General features: G+C 31.2%; 2 protein-coding genes across 2 annotated transcripts in view; one reads left to right on the top strand and one right to left on the bottom strand.

Annotated features, from left to right (window-relative positions):
• The window catches only part of LOC143919537 (GATA zinc finger domain-containing protein 1-like), a 241,054-nt gene that overhangs the window by 183,674 nt on the left and 37,073 nt on the right, over positions 1–20,307 (top strand). The gene's annotated exons all lie outside the window — the stretch shown is intronic.
• Positions 56–19,275, bottom strand: LOC143919536 (homeobox protein ARX-like). Its single transcript, XM_077441893.1, has 4 exons — positions 19,040–19,275; positions 10,548–10,867; positions 4,533–4,620; positions 56–875 (listed from the first exon to the last, which is right to left on the bottom strand). The coding sequence occupies exons 1-4, from the start codon at positions 19,170–19,172 to the stop codon at positions 346–348; spliced, it is 1,071 nt and encodes a 356-aa protein (XP_077298019.1). The 5' UTR covers positions 19,173–19,275; the 3' UTR covers positions 56–345.

Genomic DNA, 20,307 nt, shown 5'->3' with positions numbered 1-20,307 from the left:
AAACAGTGTAAGAGCCCAATAAAGGGGGAGAAAATGTGTGTATTAATTGTTTTATTTTTTTTTAAATACCGAAATTCGGAATGTGAAAATTGGTTTTTGAACGGTCTTTTTTTACTAAATACATACAAAATTAAAGAATAGTACTTCGTTGTATTTAAAAAAAATGTTTAATGTCATTACTCCCCATTTATCTAAGGCTAATTTCAATATAAGCCAATCTTAAACGATGGAAAATTTTAATTGTACGAATGCATCAATGCATTAACGAATCAACATTTGGTGCTATTAAAACAAACACATTTTACTTAAAATCGAATTAAGAATTATTCTTCAGGTTTATTATTCTTAAGTCTGAAGCTTAGGTTTGGGCAACAGCAAATGTTGTCCACCGGTCATCATCAAATGCTCTTGAGCTCGTATTCTCAAAGCATCGATACTGTTCTTCCTGGTCTCCTCTCCGGAATCCATAGGAGGAGAGCGACTACCGTCATCGCTTCTTCCAGTCGATCTTGGACTTTTAGAACTATCCCTAGCATCGTCGGGAGATATGGATCTTGACGGAGCCGGATTCGAAGCTAGATTCGGCTGACTGGGAAGGTGCGAAAACGGTGGAAAGCCGGGAATTCCCGGGAAACCAGGCGGGACGGGCAAATTACCACCACCTGCGAGCATGTATTGAGATAGCAAAGCGTGGAAAGATGGAACTTGAAACTGGGGAGGTGTCTTTGCATCTTGATGAGGCCAGGGTAGACCCAGAGTGGACGGAGATGGATGAAGTCCAGCGAACATGTGTGGAAAACCCAAACCGGGCCAGAATGGATCCGCAGACACTGGAGGCATGGAGAGTTGCGCGTGCAATGCGAAATCCGGCACACCTGAAACAATTTAAAATCAAACTTTATTATTAAATATATTATATGCATAATTGCATTTGTGTGTGCATTGACAGTGATTGCCGGTGCAGGCATAGATGGGCGGGCCATTTCGACCGTGCACAATGCATTAATGTATTTCATATCGCAGCCGTTCATCTGGCCGTTGTGTTAAATGACTGATTGAAATGCATGTTCGTATAATAACAACAATAGGAAAGTGCACGTGTAAAACGCGAGTTTTAAGTAAATTATCGGTAATTACTCGAAAAACAATGTCGGCGATTGTTCGATATCCGAGCGTGATAGTCCATGTGTCACCTGTTCGTAATGGCAGCAATGCAAGGCGACAAATGAATGCATCGATAGCATTTTAAAGATTTTTCCATTTTTTTATATCAATATCAATTCAAATATACATATGTACATTTACCTATTTTAATTCAAAGCTTTACATGTGCTTTACATAGTATCTGCTGTTTATTAATATCGGATTCAGAATAGATATAGCATTATTTCATTAATATCGAAGTCGGATACTGATTTACTTTTTATTAATATTAAAATTCAATTCATAGTTCCAGAGAATCAGATGGTTTGATTCTCACTTTAGATGGTATTAAAATACGTAAACAAATCATTGCTTTTTAGTGAATATTTATACATGTAGTATTTATTGTATGTAAGAATGTATTCATTCGTTTTAAAATTTGTGGAATAATAATTAAAAAAAAATACATATTCATGGTTGGAAGTGCATGCATTCATGCATACATAGGGTTTAATCGAAAAATAGCGAATTTACATCGATATTATGTCTGGGGGCATTTTTGTGTCCTGCCTTCGCTAACTCTATTACTCTTTGTAAATGCACTGCTTTAATTTCAATTTGAATACTCGTTTTATCAAAAAAGCGTTGAAAAAAAAAGTACAATATCAAACACTATTTATTTGCTTTTTTTCGAATGGGGCAATAAAATAGAATTTTTCGTATAAATTGAAAAATGAATTGTCGTTTTGCGTGATTATTTTTTCCGGTCGTTAAATTTTCTTTTATAAACCGTGCGACAAATTAAGGTTTAAATATGTAAATCGACGTAGTTAGCGTTTTTTAGAGAGTATTTTCCGAAGCATTAGTTCGTTTTCAAATATTATTGAAATTATGTGTTTCGAATGTTCATATTTTACATTGACACACAAAAAATGATAATTGTCGTTTCCTCCCTTTTTTTCGAACACTCACTATTATTATTATTGAATCGTTAACCCTTTATAGACCAAAAATGTTTGTATAATACCTTAACCTTTCAATGTTATCTCATTCAAACATAATAAATACGTTCTTAAATTTCTCTATAATAAAATTAGATCAAAAAGAACATGAAATAATTACACAAGTATTCATATATAAAACTACCCCTTTATAAGTATCATTTCCGATTCGTATTTAACAAACTATCACACCATAACATTACCACTGTATTGATTTTGCAATCAAATTATCTTTGTCATCAGTGTGGTTCAGCTGTCGTGTCCATTATATTTTATTTTTAATAACAAGCTAAAAAAACATCCCTCAGTAATAAACGGCAATTTATACACAGACATGCAATTTATATTATATAATACATAAATGCATACTATCTAAGAAAATTATTTTCATTGAGACAATTGCTAGTTTGATTACACACAATTCAATTTAAAAAATTATAAATTATTTGAGCTTTGAAAATTATAATACAACTACATAAATACCTACATAGTAGACGTTGCCCCATCACTTCTATTGAAAAAAATCTTCAAAGGACCCCTACCACAACTTGTCTATCGTTATGATTACGATGTGATTTTATACCAAATTTGGTAGTTTGAAGTTGAAAGCTGTATATAAACCACTCTTTTCTTATAATATATAATCCGTGATCACCCCAGTTGGTTCATGAACATACTAGTAAGTTCGTATGCAAACGATTGGTTTTCGTTTAATAGCTTACATTCAAAATCTACATATCTTCAAATATACTCTCTAGGTGTCACATGCAACTTTTAGCTGTCAAATTTTTGAGCTTTCAAAACTGTTAGGATTTCAAAACGTCAAATATTCAAAGAGAAATCCTATGGAAACCACATTAAACGATCTTATGATTTCCGTTTCCACTAATATTAAAAAATTGCAACTAATAGTAAGCATAAAGGATGGAAAATTTTAGCTTATGCCTTATAGTTTGTGCGTGAACAAACTAGTTTGTTTATCAATTTATTATTTTGTGTACATTATTGAGATTGGTGCGTATACGAACAAACTAATATGTCCTATATACATATAGTATAATATATTGCCTAATATATACATATGTGCATACATATATATATATATATGTATATATATATATATATATATATATATATATATATATATATATATATATACATATGTATGTATATATGTACATGTAAAGATGTGTAAATATAATTCGAATTATTTATGTCGTTTTGTCTATATTTACTACCTTTAATCGAAATTCTTGTAATTGTATGTATTGACGTGACGGTATATCCGTATTTTTTTTTAAATTGTTTCGTACGTGTAATTTACAGACAATTTTCAAAAAAATCGTTGAGCCGCGAGCAAACACATTAACGACCCGGCAATAACTGATTTATTAATGAACCTTTACATAAACGAGTTATAATAACGATCCATTACCAGATGGTGGGATAAAAATTCGATAAATTTCAATACCAAACGAGACGAAAGCAAATGAATTAAGTGTATAAAGGACGACGATTACCAAACGCAACGAATCTGATAACGGGTAATAACACTGTAGCACCCTTGAAAAATCCATACGTACGTATAGTATTGTGCGTCATAATACAATATCACTTTTGTTTTGTTCGTTTTGAAATTATATTTAATATAGCTTGCAATTCTCGTTTAAAAATCTTGCATTTTAAAAAATTATACTTTAGTTATAATTTGGCTAATTTAAAAAGTGAGACAGTATGGAGTGTTGCGCGAGGGTTAATTTTCCCTTTTGGGACGACAAGCCAAATCGCTTTTTAATTACAAGCCGAGCACATAATTTTTTTTGATATCACGTTTGTAAATGAACATATCACATCACACAGAACGGTTCTAATAGAGGGGACTTTTGAACATGCCACACACACGTATACATACGCCAGCATTCATAGGAAATAAATTGGTAAAGTGCAATTATTTTCACATGGAATTTTGGAAATTAAAATTTTATCGTATTTTACGCGCACTTTTGGATGATTTTTCAAAAAATAGATATACGTACATATATACATACATACATTAAGTATTTTTTTTGCTTTATTGACTCAAGTCTCAGAAGATTTTCCTTTTTATATACCGACATATTATATTTTGATTGCACACTCAACAAGATGGTTTTAATACAACTTTTTTTCAAGTTAGAAACTTTAGAAAGAGTCTCCTTAATATTAAATTTAAAAATAGTTGGATGAAAATAAAAATAATTCCGTCACATAAATATGTATATATGTACATATATTGAAACCACAAGTATAACTAACTTTCAAAATCATACACATAAGTGAAAAACGATACTCGATAAACTGAAACAAAAAATAGTAGTATAATTTTAATTGATAAAAGGTGATAATTACCTTGATCAGGATGCATGAAAGTTGCAGTATCTCTTCCTAAAGCTTTTTCCCTCTTTCGCCATTTCGCACGCCTGTTTTGGAACCACACCTAAAACAAAACAAAAAACAAACATTAGTTCAAATTTTGTTCACTTCGTGATGAAAAAATCTCTAAAGGAAATAATAAATAGCCAACTATTAGTAGCGAATTGTATAAATTGAGTTTTAAAATTCGCTGCATTGCGAGTCTCGTGAAAAACGAGAAGTGCACATGAGATTACACTGCATTACGCGCATTATTGCACTACACAACAATTGTTCACCGTAAATGCAACCTAATTGCTCTCTCTTTTAAATGCGCCACTTCGACGAAGATTAACAAAAGCGCTGTTGAAAAGAAAGCAACGAATGGACAGAGTAATTGCGACCGCATTAAGGCAAATTTTCCCGAAATGCATACATACTTTTACTATACATGTAAATAGGCAAATTTTGTCAAATTTCGACACGAGACAGAGCAACGTTGCAACTGCGGTATCAAGTTGATAAGTTGTGCCACAATTGATATACCCCTGTGCCGCAAAATTTGCATTTCAATACGGCTATAATTTGGCTAATATTCTCTTGAACACACACACAGGGCTTATAAACATTATGATGAAATAATTTAATACCAAATTATCACGTACGTCATTTTAATTGGATGAATTGTATTGTTGTCCCGGATTAACTCAAGCAATGTGTAGCGTTAGTGTAAAATAAAATCAATATTAATGTTAAAATCTGCAGACTTTAAATTATTAAAGTGAGATTCGAATCGGCGAGCTAACACCCCTACAAATTGGCGCTCATTACGCGATCCATTGTTGAAATACAATAATACAGTGAATTATTGAACACAGTCACTACAATTTAATCTTACGTACATCTCGGTAAAGTCCGTATCTACACTTGTGCAATTGTACAAGTCGAAAAAAATAATTGCAAAGCTGCACAAAAGGCGCATTTTTCTAATGACGCTAATTAAAAACTAACGCTGAGAGAATTCTGTGGAAATACGTATTATATACATTTTTTATATGTACATACGTAGCTTTCTGACATACATAATTAGGAATATTTTAGACTGATTTTAAAATAATTTAATTTTTTCGATGTGTGTTATTTTAAGGGATCTAATTATTTGGTGGGTTAAAAATAACTAAAATTATCTAATTATAAACTACTAAAATTATAAATAACTGATCATTAATCTTAACTAAAATTAAGATTAATGATCAGCAAGTGATCAGATAAATAATATAAATGATAAGTAAAACCAAATAATTATAATTTTTGACAGTTGGATGATAGCCCGTCGCCCATCTTAGATCTTAGCGGCCAACACTTATATATTAAAGGGTCAGGTTAGGTTAAGTTAAGTTAGGGTTGGCCTTATTAATTTAAGATTATGTTGTTAGGGTTGGTATTTATTAATTTAACAGACACGCGAGAACTGAGACAGTGAGAACTCAGAAATGATCCTGAAGCGAGGCGCGAAGACCGAGGGAGTTGAAAACGGATAGGGGGTCAATATTTGTTTATGAACAATGTTCATGTTGTTAAGCCCGGGTCAACACACATATCCGAGAAAAAGTCAGTCCAAGGAAAAAAACAAAAATCAGGAAGCCAGTAGCGTCAACAAATGAAAAAAAGCCAGATGAAAAACGAATTCGAAGTCTCGAGGTCGATAACTGGCTTACCTCGATAAAATAAACGAATCTTTGTTATTAATCCTTAGATTAATATTAAGAGTGGCATTTTATTTAATTTTCATATAAAGACAATTTAATATATTATCCCTATTAATTCAATTCAGATTCGTGTAAATACCAGTAAACACTAGTACGAGTTTTTTGCTCGCAATTTTACCGATTTAAAGTTCAGCACACTTCCAATTAACCTTTTTAAACGAAAACAAAAAATAGTGTGGTCAGAACACTATCTCAATAAACATGTTTCAATAGAAAAAAACTCGATATAAAATAGTATTAACAGTGGGAAAAAATCCCAAATGAAAATACGTACTTTTGACACCAAGAAAAATCGCGCGATTTAAAAAACACATATATCTTGAATCTCGAGCCAATCAACATTTTTTATTACCAGATTCGTGTTTACTGGACTTAGATCTATAAGAAAAGTCATATCTCGTCTCTGAACCATTTTTCGTGTCGAACAGTGTAATTGATCACTTATTTTAAAATCTTATCATTTCGTTTTATATACTGGTCATTTTGGTTTAATTACTGCTCATATTATTTAAATACTTATAGTTATATTTAATAACTGATCGCATAGCAACTGATCAATAAAAACGGATCTTTTATTATATTCACTAATCAATCCATTATTTTTACCTACCAAATGTTTTTTTTACTGATCAAAGTGTGAATTTTTTACTGATCGGTTAAATAGAGGCCTTATTTTAATTGTTAAAAATGGGGGTGTGCACACTGCTCTACAAGTACGCGCATGTACGCTCTTTTCATCAGCGTCTTAATTACTCAAGCGCGGTCTTTATTACCGAGGCGCACTTATTATAATTTTGAACAATTGTGTGTTTGAAAACTTTCATCGTTTCGTACCTAGTCGTCGCCATTATGCAAGTGCTAATTGAACAATTACTTAAACGGCCCGTTACCGCCCAGTTAACTGTGATTACGGAAATTCAATTACACGACCCATTGTTGCCTCACTCCTACATACAAGCGCATTTATGTACGTGTATGGATGTACAGACACAAGTGTCGGGTAATTTTCTATTGTTGCCACACAAAATCGCATAATTGAATTAAACGGCGGCTAGAATAATTATAATTATAACCATTGCGAAATATAACGGATTGGGTAAATGAATATATACGTATATATGTACATATGTATGTATAAGTAAACGGAGCCATAATTTTCATTTTAAATGATTTTTCTATATATGTACTTTCAAACTAATCTATTGTAATTATTACCTTGCAGTAAAATTCTTCACCTTTTGACTGAAAGCATACCAATTTGATTATGCTCGATTGCGTGTATTTTCATTCTGAACTTTGAACGAGTTGAAACTTTGAATGAATCTAATTAATATACGGAACGGTAATATTGTGGTACTACGTTACACAATTATTCAAAATAGCTCTCATTGAAATTTGACAATAATAAACAAAGTTGGCGACCGGTTGGAAAGTTCAAATTTTGCGGAAGAGCGTGAAAATGGAGCTCATTCGTATGTGAATTAAACGCTGTAGCGCTGACACGTGATTTGCTATCGCATCTTTCTCTACAATGTTGCAGAGGTTTTCAATCATATTATGTATGTATATGTACATATGTATATAAAAAATCTGTATAATGTGATTTTTTTTAGTTTAAAATTATTTTTATTAATCAATTTTGTTAGCGAGGTTTATATTATTTCTTGGTTTTGGGTGTTGGTGCATAGCTTGGGAGCCTCTGATTGTGTTGGTGCGAGCGCAGTGGCCATAATTAGGGTGTGTGGAAGGCAACAATGGTGCCCAATCGGAAATGAATTAGCAGCCGACACTCTCATGACAGATTTGCGCCGGTGTCATTGAGCTGCTGGGATCCGTGAGAGCGCAGAACAAGGGAGTTGGGTGGGTCGAATCCCGCCCACACCTCGTTCGCCTAACAGCTCTTCCAACACACCCTCCCACCCACTCCCCCTAGCATTTACTCACGTTATACATTCTCAATACTAAATTTTCAAATCATTCAAAAAGAAAGCAATTAAAAAAAAATATTCTTCTTCGAATGATTTTTTATATCAACATTAGATTACATTATGAACGATAATTAACTATAACGTCTAAATGCTGTGTTATTAATATAACATTATACGTACTGATAAAATTATGTACATTCAATTGAATAGAAAGGACAAACACAAGGAAATGTTTAAAATTTAAATTATATAATTAAGCATGACTAGTTCATATTACATACATAAATATATCACGATGTCATATTATACATATATAATAGTAAAATTAATTGATGAGTAAGAAATATCTAGACAATGAGATATTTTCGTTAGTAATTATGGACATCATGAGTTACAGTCATTTACCATCCACTGCTGGATGAAGGCCTCTCAACACGCTTCCATTCATCTGTATTTTGTGCAACTCGCATCCATCTCACCCTACACATTTTCTAATCACCCTTCTAATTTAGTCCATCTATTTTCCTTGCGGCCTTCCTTTCACCCAATTACATTCTCACCGGTATCATTCAAGCACTTATTACGTCAATAAATCGTCCATTCTTTTAGCTACGTGCCCAATCATTGCCATTTCAATCTCTTCACTCTCTCCACTTTATCAACGCATGTAAATATGTATGTAAAGTAAAAAAATGAAAATAAAATAGTACATATTCAAATGTGTGATATTTTCAAATTATGTAATATTTCGTTTTAAGTAGCATGAGCAATTAATGAAATGCAATTATGTAAATTGTTTGCATCATAAATCAAATGATTTTTTCTTCATAACAATTTTCATGAATGTACATAAGTATATTTTTCATATAATGACCGTAATTGAAATTCATCATTGATAAATTTATTTGTAAAAGCAAAAAGCCCTCTGGCTATTTTAAATTAGTGTGTCCAAGCAAATACATATGAATACCACATGCATTTTTCTATTGTAAATTCGAATTAATATTTTATTCTTTGATATTTATAATATTAATACTGTTTGGTTTGCGGGAGGAAATCGGATTTTCCGAAACCATTTCCGATTTGAAAGTTCGTTGCTTACAAATACATTTATACATAATATACAATATTTGTACTAATTCATTTTCATTTTTAATTTAACCAAATTGTTTAAAAGCCAGTCACCTACATATGTAAATACATACATATGTATGTTGGATACGTCACAGTTAAATTTAATTGCAATTAAATCAAAGTTTGCTGAAAAACAACATTTTATCAATTCCGGTGGGAATCAAAATTAAAATGTTCAAAATGATTGAAATTACTTTCAGGCGTCATTCTTTTGCTTGTTAAGGTTATTATATTTTTAATAAATTCCAGTTAATATTATATTTGAGCGCATTTCAAATATCATTTTACCTGTCAATATGTACAATATTGTGAGTAAACAAGTAAAATTAACACCCATATAAAATAAATTTTCCAATGTGTTACGTCGTCATCATGAATGCGTGATTTTATTACAATATTTCATATGAAACAACATCGTTATAATTCTTGGAAATACGGAAACAAAACCGGATAAACAATTAATGCATTTACAAATGTGACGTCAAAATTGATTTGTAATTATCGCATAATTTTATTCTAATTATGATGGTTATATAAAATAACATGTTATTTTACAAAAATAACATATCGTCGGTATACCTACTGGCAGAAAACTTCAAGTAAAAACCTTGTTTTGAGAAAATAGATTTTTCCAAAATCAAGAAGTTTTAAGCTCTCTATTTTGTGACCTAAATCATTATTCAATTTTCGACTTATCAAATTCAATAACGAATTCAAAACACCCGATTTTTTAATTAAAATTTTCCACCAATATACCGACGATGTAATCTATCGTAAAATATTTATGGCCAACTACCCATATATAAAGTTTTGATGTTATTTCAAATCAGCAAATTTTATAGTTACTTAGAAAATGTCAATGCTTATATAACCATATTATTCAACGCAACAAATAATCAATGATTATTTTACTCAAGGACGTCTTCATAAAATTGTTAATTACTCATTATACATACGTACATATTTTGAAATATTAATTTATTGAAACACATGTCAATTAAATATAATGTAATTCCAACGGACGTACACATGTTACATATGGACTACTGATTTGTAATCAAAGCGTTTCTATTAATTATTATGATTCACCTCAACGTGAATATTTTGAAATAACAACACAGCAATACCTAGAAAACTCTCACACAAAATTTTAAATCTCAAATGGAAATAAAGTAACATACCTGAACTCTGGCTTCACTGAGATCAAGCCTCATGGCGAGTTCTTCTCTAGTGAACACGTCAGGGTATTGAGTTTTGTCGAAAGCTCTCTCCAATTGATGTAACTGATATGTTGTGAATGTAGTTCTGGAACGACGCACTTTTCTTGGACGATCACCAGCTCCAGCTTCTTCTCTAGCTACCAATTCTGCAAGTAGTGGTAAATCTGCCAGAGCGTCCTGTTGCTGTAGGCTCTGTTGGTCCTCGTGTTCGCCCTCATTCTCTTCAGGATCAGACATCGTTCCAGGACTGGCCGATTCAGATTTTGATAAGTTGTGCATTTCTGTAATCAAAATTAATTCCAATTGAAATACATACACATTTGTACTGGTTTTGGCAACGTTATAGGAAACATCCACCTCTCGATCTTCAAATGTTTTAATAACAATAAATAATTGCATCAAAAAATAAAATTTTAACGCATGAGCATTTTCAGAAAGCTTTTTAAATTAATTTGCACCGGCAATACACGATTGTAGCAATGTTTCAAATCCGATTAGGAACGGCCATCGCTTCCGAGTGGTATTACGCAAACAACGACTTAATCTCCTCATCGTTTCATTGTTACGTCAAGTTTCACATGTATGTATACACAATGCCCGACATGTTTTATAACCTTTTTATTTGTATAACATATCAGTAGGATCCCTGTCTGGATACATTACATTATTACATATGTATATGTATACGCATAAACATGACTGGGGATTTGTCTCGTAGGTTACGCGGCACGCTAACGACGCGCGGTGCACCCTAAACCGTTTCGCAAACATAATGTAAACAAATAAAATAAACAGCACTATTAGACTGCCATTATTAAAACTGGGGGAAGCTTTATGTCAATTGCATAATGAAAATTTATATTTTTTTTTAAGTACTTACAATTTGACATCGAAACAATTACACAAAGAAACAAGATTCTACGCACGAAAAATTGACCCTACTGCATATGAACACCGTCAACCTATTATTTTTTTTCTCATTTAAAATATTTAATGGACTACTTATAAAAAATATCAACAGACTAGGCTACTGGGAATTCGATCATTTTCTCGCAGATCTTCCTCGAGAATTATTGAAATTTTTATATATATTTTCACTTTCTATATATGTATTTGGTAAAGTATACTGAAATTTCAATCCTTTTTGAGGACACCTCTTTATATACGTATGTTACAGTCCAAGTGTAATTTTTTTTCATGAACATACTAGTTTCTTCACACACGAACCAATCTGGCCAGTTATAGTATACATAAAGGAACAAATTGACAAATGAACTAGTCTATTCATGCACAAACTATTAGGTATAAGTTTAAGTATCTCAATCGTTTATTCTTTATATGTACCAACATACATATATGCTTTCCCTGGGTTTCAATATTTTCGGTTTCCATAGGATTCCGTTCCCATTTTAAATACTTGGCGTTCAACTCAAAATTTTTGACAGCAAAAATTTCATGCAACACCTGGTGAGTACATTTAAAGAAACCTTTTGACTCTTAGCACTTAAACTCAAACCAATAGTTCGTGTTCAAACAAACTAGTATGTTCATGAACTAAACTAGAGTGTTCACTTGGACTGTATATTAAATTCTTTATATGGTATGGTCAATACCTAAAATCAAATACTTACTATATCACAAATAGATTTTCTATAATAACACATCAGAGTATTTACTGTTTCTACAGAACTTTTTACAACTTTTAAAATCATATATCGTATAACCAGCAGGCATGGCTCGGTATTTGCGTTTATGCTAAGCACCGAGAGGCTACCGGGTTCGATCCCGTGCTAATCTTTAATGCTACTGGCCAGACATTTGTGCTACTGGCCAGATATTTGTGACTCCAAGTCGATCATTTCCTATCAGAGTTTGCCAATTTATCTGATTTCTTTGTTGAAACGGTTCCTCTATCAAATTGCAAAAACCTATGTATTCTTCAGCATATTGAAAGTCAGTGATTTATGTAATAAAAAATGGTGCAATGTTTGTAATTGGCTAGGAAGTCACATGTTATATATCTATAAAAATAAATAAAAAAAATAATAAATGTATAAATCAAAGCAAAAGCTAATATAACCAATCAATATTTAATGTATTCAAATTTTGACTTCATTATGTTTGGAATTACACTTTTACCTATGTACATGTCCTAAGGATGGTTAAGTTAGTTTGAAATTAAAATTGCTTTCTCGTGTGCATCCCTCGATATTAAATTGAAGTATGTACATGCTCGATTCGCTTATAAGTAGGTATGCATAAAGGAATATTTGAAAGCGTTGAAAATTCTCCCTTAATAGGCCTCCATTGTGCGTCAATCAGTGTAAATCGTTCAAAAAGGTTATTTATCTCTCCCCTTTGATGCTTATGCCCGCGGACAACTACCATACATATTCATAAGTGATCATTTGAACACCGCACAAAGTATCAAAATATTGAATCGCCGAACCCCTCGCGTCGGGACATGTCTGGATTTTGAACTCTTCATAATCCCCAACGACCGTAATGCAATCGAAGCAGACTCCGAAACTTTGACCGGTCATTTTTATGGTTCATTTTCAAAATTCGGTGGTTCGCGACCTATTTTAGAACGCGTCATCGCATTCCTTTTTGAAATTTGAAAGCGGTGTCGGCCGAGGGGTTGGGGGTGGTGTTAGGCTGGGGGTCGATCCGTCCACCCGACGAGGGAAATAAAAAGCTGAAGTTTCACAAATGGTAATCCGCGAGCACAATAAAGCCATTCTTGTATAAGTGGTATTAAATGACGTGTGCCGTCGCAACGTTCATCGCCTGCAACAGGGACGTGCTTCGGGATGCATTCAACGCATGTGCAATGTACGAAATGACACGTATGTATGTATGTATGCTTATGCATCTCGATAGGTTGTGCGGCCAATTAGCGAAAGTGATGTTGATTTTTTTTACGAGGGAAGATCTGTCTAGGATTAATTTCTAGGTAATGACCCTCAGTAAAATAATATTTTTTTATTATAATTTGAATTCATTGAAGAAAAATTTCAATATAAAGTTTAGATTTTGAATTCTAAACAAATATTTGATCAATGGTAATGGTTTTTATTTATTATAATTATTTGCTTATTAATCAAGGTTTAAAATCGACTGAGCAAACAAAATATAATGTAACATTTAATTTTATATGCTGTGACGGCAAATTATTTCTAATTATTCATAAATATATGTATGTAGTTTGATAATTGTAGCCGAAGTATAATATAATTGAGCGTGATAAATGATAATTATCTAAATAACAATATTTACACATATATTATACATACATACATATATGCATATATTAAATGACTGTCACATCATTTTTTTTTTCTTATACATTTTCATTTTTTTCTATAATCGAAACTATACAAAGTTGTTTTGTGTGATTTTATGTAATACACATTAATATTCCGATATTTTTTATACAAAAAATTATCAAAAGATATTCAAAATAAATTCACCGTTTCTCAAATGTATACATCTGTATATAATCAAGTCTTGAGAATGGTATATTATTTTTTTCGTTTTATTTTTATTACATTTATTTATTCTCATACCCCTAAATAATCCGAATAAATACATTTAACGAATATCTTTTAAGGCGAATTTCGTTTGATTTCATTAACCAACGAGCCGTGAACGAGGTTCGGTATTGTATCAGACAACCCCTTTCTATGTATATGCACTTCATATAATACAATCCACCCCTTTTTTCAAAGATTCCACTTCAAAAACAAGAAAAATTCGACACGCTCTAAACGATCAAATCGCAAATTCCTTGAAAATAAGTTTAATTTACAAAATTAATTTCATCATCAAAATTCAATTTTGACATTTACGTCATTTTAATTAATAACACATTTATCATAATTCATATTATAGGTAGATGATATTTTAGACATACATATTACACATATACTTAATAATAACATGGGGAAATTTCCTAATCGCCCACACATGATTAATAAACGTGTTTCAAAATGATATCACTTAGCGCATATTTTTTTTTGCACATGTTAATTAACGACGTTAATTATTATTATTGCTATGACCAAACCAATATGTCTAATATTTTACATGTTTGCCTTGTCGACACCATGTTGATAAAAACATTGAGGGTAATCATCACAATAACTTATAGAAGCAATATTACTAAATTATCATGTTCATTCATCTACTCCACCCATCATTTGAAACTTTGAATGATCCATTTAAATTGGCTGATAACCAAGTTTATATATGTATATATATATATATATATATATATATATATATATGGAAGGCAGTGATTCGATAATACATATGTATGTACATATGATTGATACCAAAATAATGATGTATTTAGCTTCGTAAGTGCATTTCAATATTGGCTTATATTGAACAGACACTCGAATGGGAATATGATTCTATTATCTACATATTAATATATGTTTTACTAGGTATTATTACTAGTGATAAGCCTTATGAAATATTTATTAATATACTTGATTTTCCAATTATTAATTATTTATTATTGATAAATTATTTATTTATTCAATAGAAACATCAATTCAACAGACATCTTTAAAATGAATTTAATACTTGTAAAATTGTAGCATTAAACTATCGTTACATAATATTTTATTATATATGTACATATGTACATACACATCCGTTTAAAAGCGTTCTTGACTTTTTGGTCCTTAACATTCAAATCCGATGATACATATGTATACCTATATACATACATTAAATTGACTAACAATAGATATAATGAATTCAATACATAATCAACTGAATAACATGAAAAAAAAATAATAGATCTTGGCGAGAAAAATTCTGTCAAAATGGTTTAAATATTCGCTAATTTGTTCAATTAAAATAATGTTACGTAATATTTAAGTTTATCATTTTCAAAAAAGGGAATCCTTCCGACAATAATTCTAAATTCAGTTTTAAATGCTTTTATTTAGTTTGATATTCAATTTTTTTATCATTTATGACCGACGACCGTTATATTCTCACTCATACATACATAGATACACAATATTTATATTGTGTAATATATATAAAATATGAATTTAACTTATTTTTTCTTTCTTTAATAGTATTATTTAGTATATTTTATTGCCGTAGTTTATTTTGCAAAGTAAGGGCGGTTTATATGTGAGCACTAATAATTTAAATCCATATTAAATATTCACATATCTCTAGCATTAGTCCGAAAGCTTCGTTTGAGAGGATACCTTTGAAAATGTTATTGCAATTAGGCTAGTTTAGCTCGGTCCAGCGACGGACACAGTCTGTTTGCATATTGTCTTTAATATCAGACACGCTCATTTGAATATGTTTTGCTTTAAAACGTTTCGACCGCGTTGTGAAAAGCGTTTATCGCTTTAAAGCTAAAATCTACTTCGAAATAAATTAAAAGGTACACTGTATTCATGGAAAATACTATTTAAGGATTTAAAATGCAATATTTTATTACCATGGAGATATATGAAATTTTATTAACATTATCATTCCCAATCCAAATTCCTCAGCCATATCTCCAATTATTCAAAGGTTTTTCAATCTTACTTTTTATTTTCTTTGTGTATTGTTTTGAATTCAATATTATTATTATTTTATAATAATAACTATCTGTACGTTCGGTTTTTTATTTATGAAAATATTTGCTTTGATCACTCACTATTGCAGGTTGGTTTTTGCGATGGAATATGTAATTTTTGATAGGTATTCATTTATTTGAAGCTTGGACCTTTGTGGCATTACAGGAATAATGCGCAAAAATATAACAGAAAATAAACTTAGTATACAGAAATTAATACATACAATTCTTAAAAACAAAAGCTTAAGCAATAATAGAACTAGTCACATAACATATACATAATAATATTTAAATATAAGGAGAAAAATTAGGCATGTCAAGTATTAACAGTAAGCACCAATATACATATGTATGTATATATGTAATTACATATGTACAAGAACCAATCGTGAACATCAAACATCCGGGTCTACATGACGAGACAGAATGTTAAATTACAGAAAACACAATTATCGGAAGGCAAAGATCGAAAATCGAAAGATAAAAAAAAATGATGCATAGTAAACGGTACATACTCACTTAAGAACAAGAGGAACATGCTTTTCCTCCCGTATTCTGCGCGCGCACATTAATACGGGAGGAAAAGCCTGTTCCACTTGTTCCTGTTGTATCCTGCTCGCGCAAATTAAGTGAGTATGTACCGTTTACCATGCACCATTTTTTTTTTTTTGATCTTTCGACTTAAGATCTTTCGATTTTCGATCTTTGCTTTCCGATATTTGCGTTTTCTGTAATTTAACATTCTGTCTCGTCACGGAGACCGCAAACATCCCCGTGAGGTATGTAATTGTCATGCGGACTTTTACTACCATTGCTGAGAAAATAAAAATTTTATTAGTAAATTCCTTTATTTAAAAAATAACGTGATATCTTTATATCGAAGGAAAAATCAGTCCAAATCTCGAGGTTTGAATTTTCGCATGATCACAAAACTTCATCTAAATGTTGTTACTGCGTACCTATGCTACATGTTATAGATAAGGTAAAAGTGAACCCAATGCCGACTCAAAATATAGCAAGAGATAATTTGAAAACTGTGTGCATCGTTGTGCTAAATCTCCAAAAAATCATGTTGCAACAACAGATGTCGATGAGCGAAGGCAGCCATTGTGGTGTCGGCGGCCATTGTAAGCCGACAAAAGCTCAGCGGGCGTCTTGCGGGAGCTTTTCACCGATCGTGTTTTATTTAAACAAACATCAATAGTTTATTGTCCGGCGTCGCCCAGGCGTAGCATCCGACATAATGATTCTGTAGCCGACGATTGGCAACATTTAGCTAACGCTACACTGCTAATTCTAGTACTTAGCGTGCGGCAAACGGAACTTTTGTATAAAGAAAGCGGTCGATTTTCGACGGGGTGCCCTCTTTCTCGCTCTCATCTCGTCGAGACCCCTCGCGGGCATCGACGGGTTAAAATGTAACCCTTTAACCGCAAATCACGATGCATTAAACTCTCGAGACGCACTCTAAATCGCTCAACAAGAATATTGCAGATGAATACGGTGTTCAATATATGTATACATAATGGCACCTACTACTATTTCACGAATCTATAAGTTCGTTCATCCGTTTCCTTATGATCGTTAATAGCATTTGTTCCCTTTCAAACTTCATGTATGTACATATGAAGTATTCGTTCATCGTTCAGGTTTTCACATACATAAGCCGTGAAAACCTGAACGATGTATGTACATATGAAGTATTCGTTCACTTTGGCTTAGACGGGATGAAATATTGTTTTCTTGATTGACTACCGCTTGAGAAATTAAGTTTTTACACATTTAATTACTATCGATAATGATAATGACGTTTCATCATTTATTTCAACAAACAAACCAATCTAAATTTTAATCTATCAAATCAATCTATTGAGTATACAAAACGCGTATACATACATCTATCTACTTATATATTTATAATAAAATAAAATATGTTAATTGTATCATTTATAATAAAATAAAATAATTCCCTCATATTTGATAATAGATTTTAATATTAAGTATAAGTTATAACTTCATTTAATATATAATTTTGAGGTCCTAATTAATAAATTAGTAATTATAAGGACCTCAAATTTGAAAATATTATATTTGCATAAACATATATACGTACATATTATATGTGCATACATATTTAATGGATATTAAATGTTTATATAATTAAATTCAACAATGTATTGTATTATTGAAATTAATTGATATAATTGCAATTTGGGTTTCAAATATGAAATTTTAAAATATTTAAATTTGTAAACTACATACATATATGTACATACAAGAAAAAATAGAATTTGCCCACGTATGAATGAGTTTTATAACACTTAAATACATACATATGTATGTACATATTTTAAATGCAAATAAAATTATATATATATATTTATATATATATATATATATATATATATATATATATATATATATATATATATATATATATACAAATATCTATATGTATACATATGTCATTCTATTTAGGTATATGTATTATATTTAAATTGACAAATTTTAGAATTAATTTCGGACCAAAATCTATGGTCTAAATTACGGACTATATCTAAGTATATACATTCATATGTATGTATTATATGTTTTCTTATATATATATATGATATGATATGAATATATGTATGTATTTGAGGTGATTATAAATAATTTGTGTTGTTTATTTTAAATATTAACACTTAATTTAATTACAGAATTATTGTTGCAAAATATATATGCATAATTCAATAATAAAATACAAATCGTAAACATATTAAATTAAAAAATTAAATTCCTATATTTAAACAATTCTGATAAACAAACACAATTTTTTTTTTTTATTTAATTGATAATTTTTATTAATTACCTGAATGTTTTCTATAGGGATCTTGCGGCGACGATTGAGTGTTTCCCAAGATTTGGTCAATGCTGTACAACGCTCTGGGTCTCATGGCTGAAGCGGCTTGTGGCGGTCGATTCGAACCCTGTCTTGAAATCATTATCGGTAATGTTTTTTTTATGTATAGATATATAATTATTTGATCAAAAAATTCACTGATCAAAAACACACTGACAGTCAAGTAATCGAACACTGTTGACGGAACGCACGCAACTAACCGAATGTCAGATTTCTACGAAACGTCAATATTAATTGGGCGAACTCGTTAAGAAATCGATCGTGCGTAATTAGGCGCTACGAAATTCCGATATGCATAGATCAAAATTTAAACGATCGATAATTGATTTCGGCAGCTCGATTTAATATCGACCGTTGTTGATTTTTTGTTATATTCGTGAGATAACGCGGATGAAGTTTATTTTTTTGACGTCAAAAGTTTGAGAATCGTTGCCCGTTGCACCAGGGGGATGCGCCCGCCCCGTATGGCCGTCGTGCGACAACTGGCGCCAAAACGTCAGCAATGGGGCACTACTTTGGTGACCGAACCCCCCCTCCCACATCCACCCTTGGCCCCGTGTTAACCGGAGGATTATATTAAATGGCTGTATACCATAATCACTCCCCCAGTGCACCCAAATCGAGGGTGCGCGTCGACACGATCAACGATTATTGCCATTACACGGAATCTCTCGTACTTTTTTCCGAACGATGCAACGCGCTAATGCAGTATGAAAAATATAAGGGGAGAAGGCTTTATAGAATCTTAGAACGATATATGTACATATATTCATGTGTTAAAATGTGAGATTCTGGCTATAAAAAAAATATTTTGAGCAACATTGTTGATAGGCTTAAAAATATAAATGAACATATGTACTACTTTATATGACGTACTTAATGTTTTATTAAAATTACATCAAATTTGGAATAGTTTCTTCAATGAATTAGTAACTTTTTAAATATAAATATTGATGATTTCCTTACAATAAATGGGCTTTTTTTTCAGTTTATCTTTTGTATTTTCTCTTTTTTTTATAACTGCTTACTTTATTCTCCTCTACATTTAATTATTTATATTTCTTTCCGGTGTTCTTTGATTTTGTTTTTATTTTTTACTAGTGGTTTTACCCGGCTTCGCTCGGTATTTGTAATATAAACCGCTTAAACATGACTAATCTTATAGTAAACATTTTAATAAATTTATTTGAATATGCACTTGTTTTTTTTATTAAATT

The sequence above is a fragment of the Arctopsyche grandis genome, chromosome 12 (assembly GCF_051622035.1).
Source record: "Arctopsyche grandis isolate Sample6627 chromosome 12, ASM5162203v2, whole genome shotgun sequence".
Taxonomy (NCBI): domain Eukaryota; kingdom Metazoa; phylum Arthropoda; class Insecta; order Trichoptera; family Hydropsychidae; genus Arctopsyche; species Arctopsyche grandis.
The sequence above is the reverse complement of the archived record's forward strand: the minus strand, read 5'-3'. Positions and strand labels throughout refer to the sequence as shown.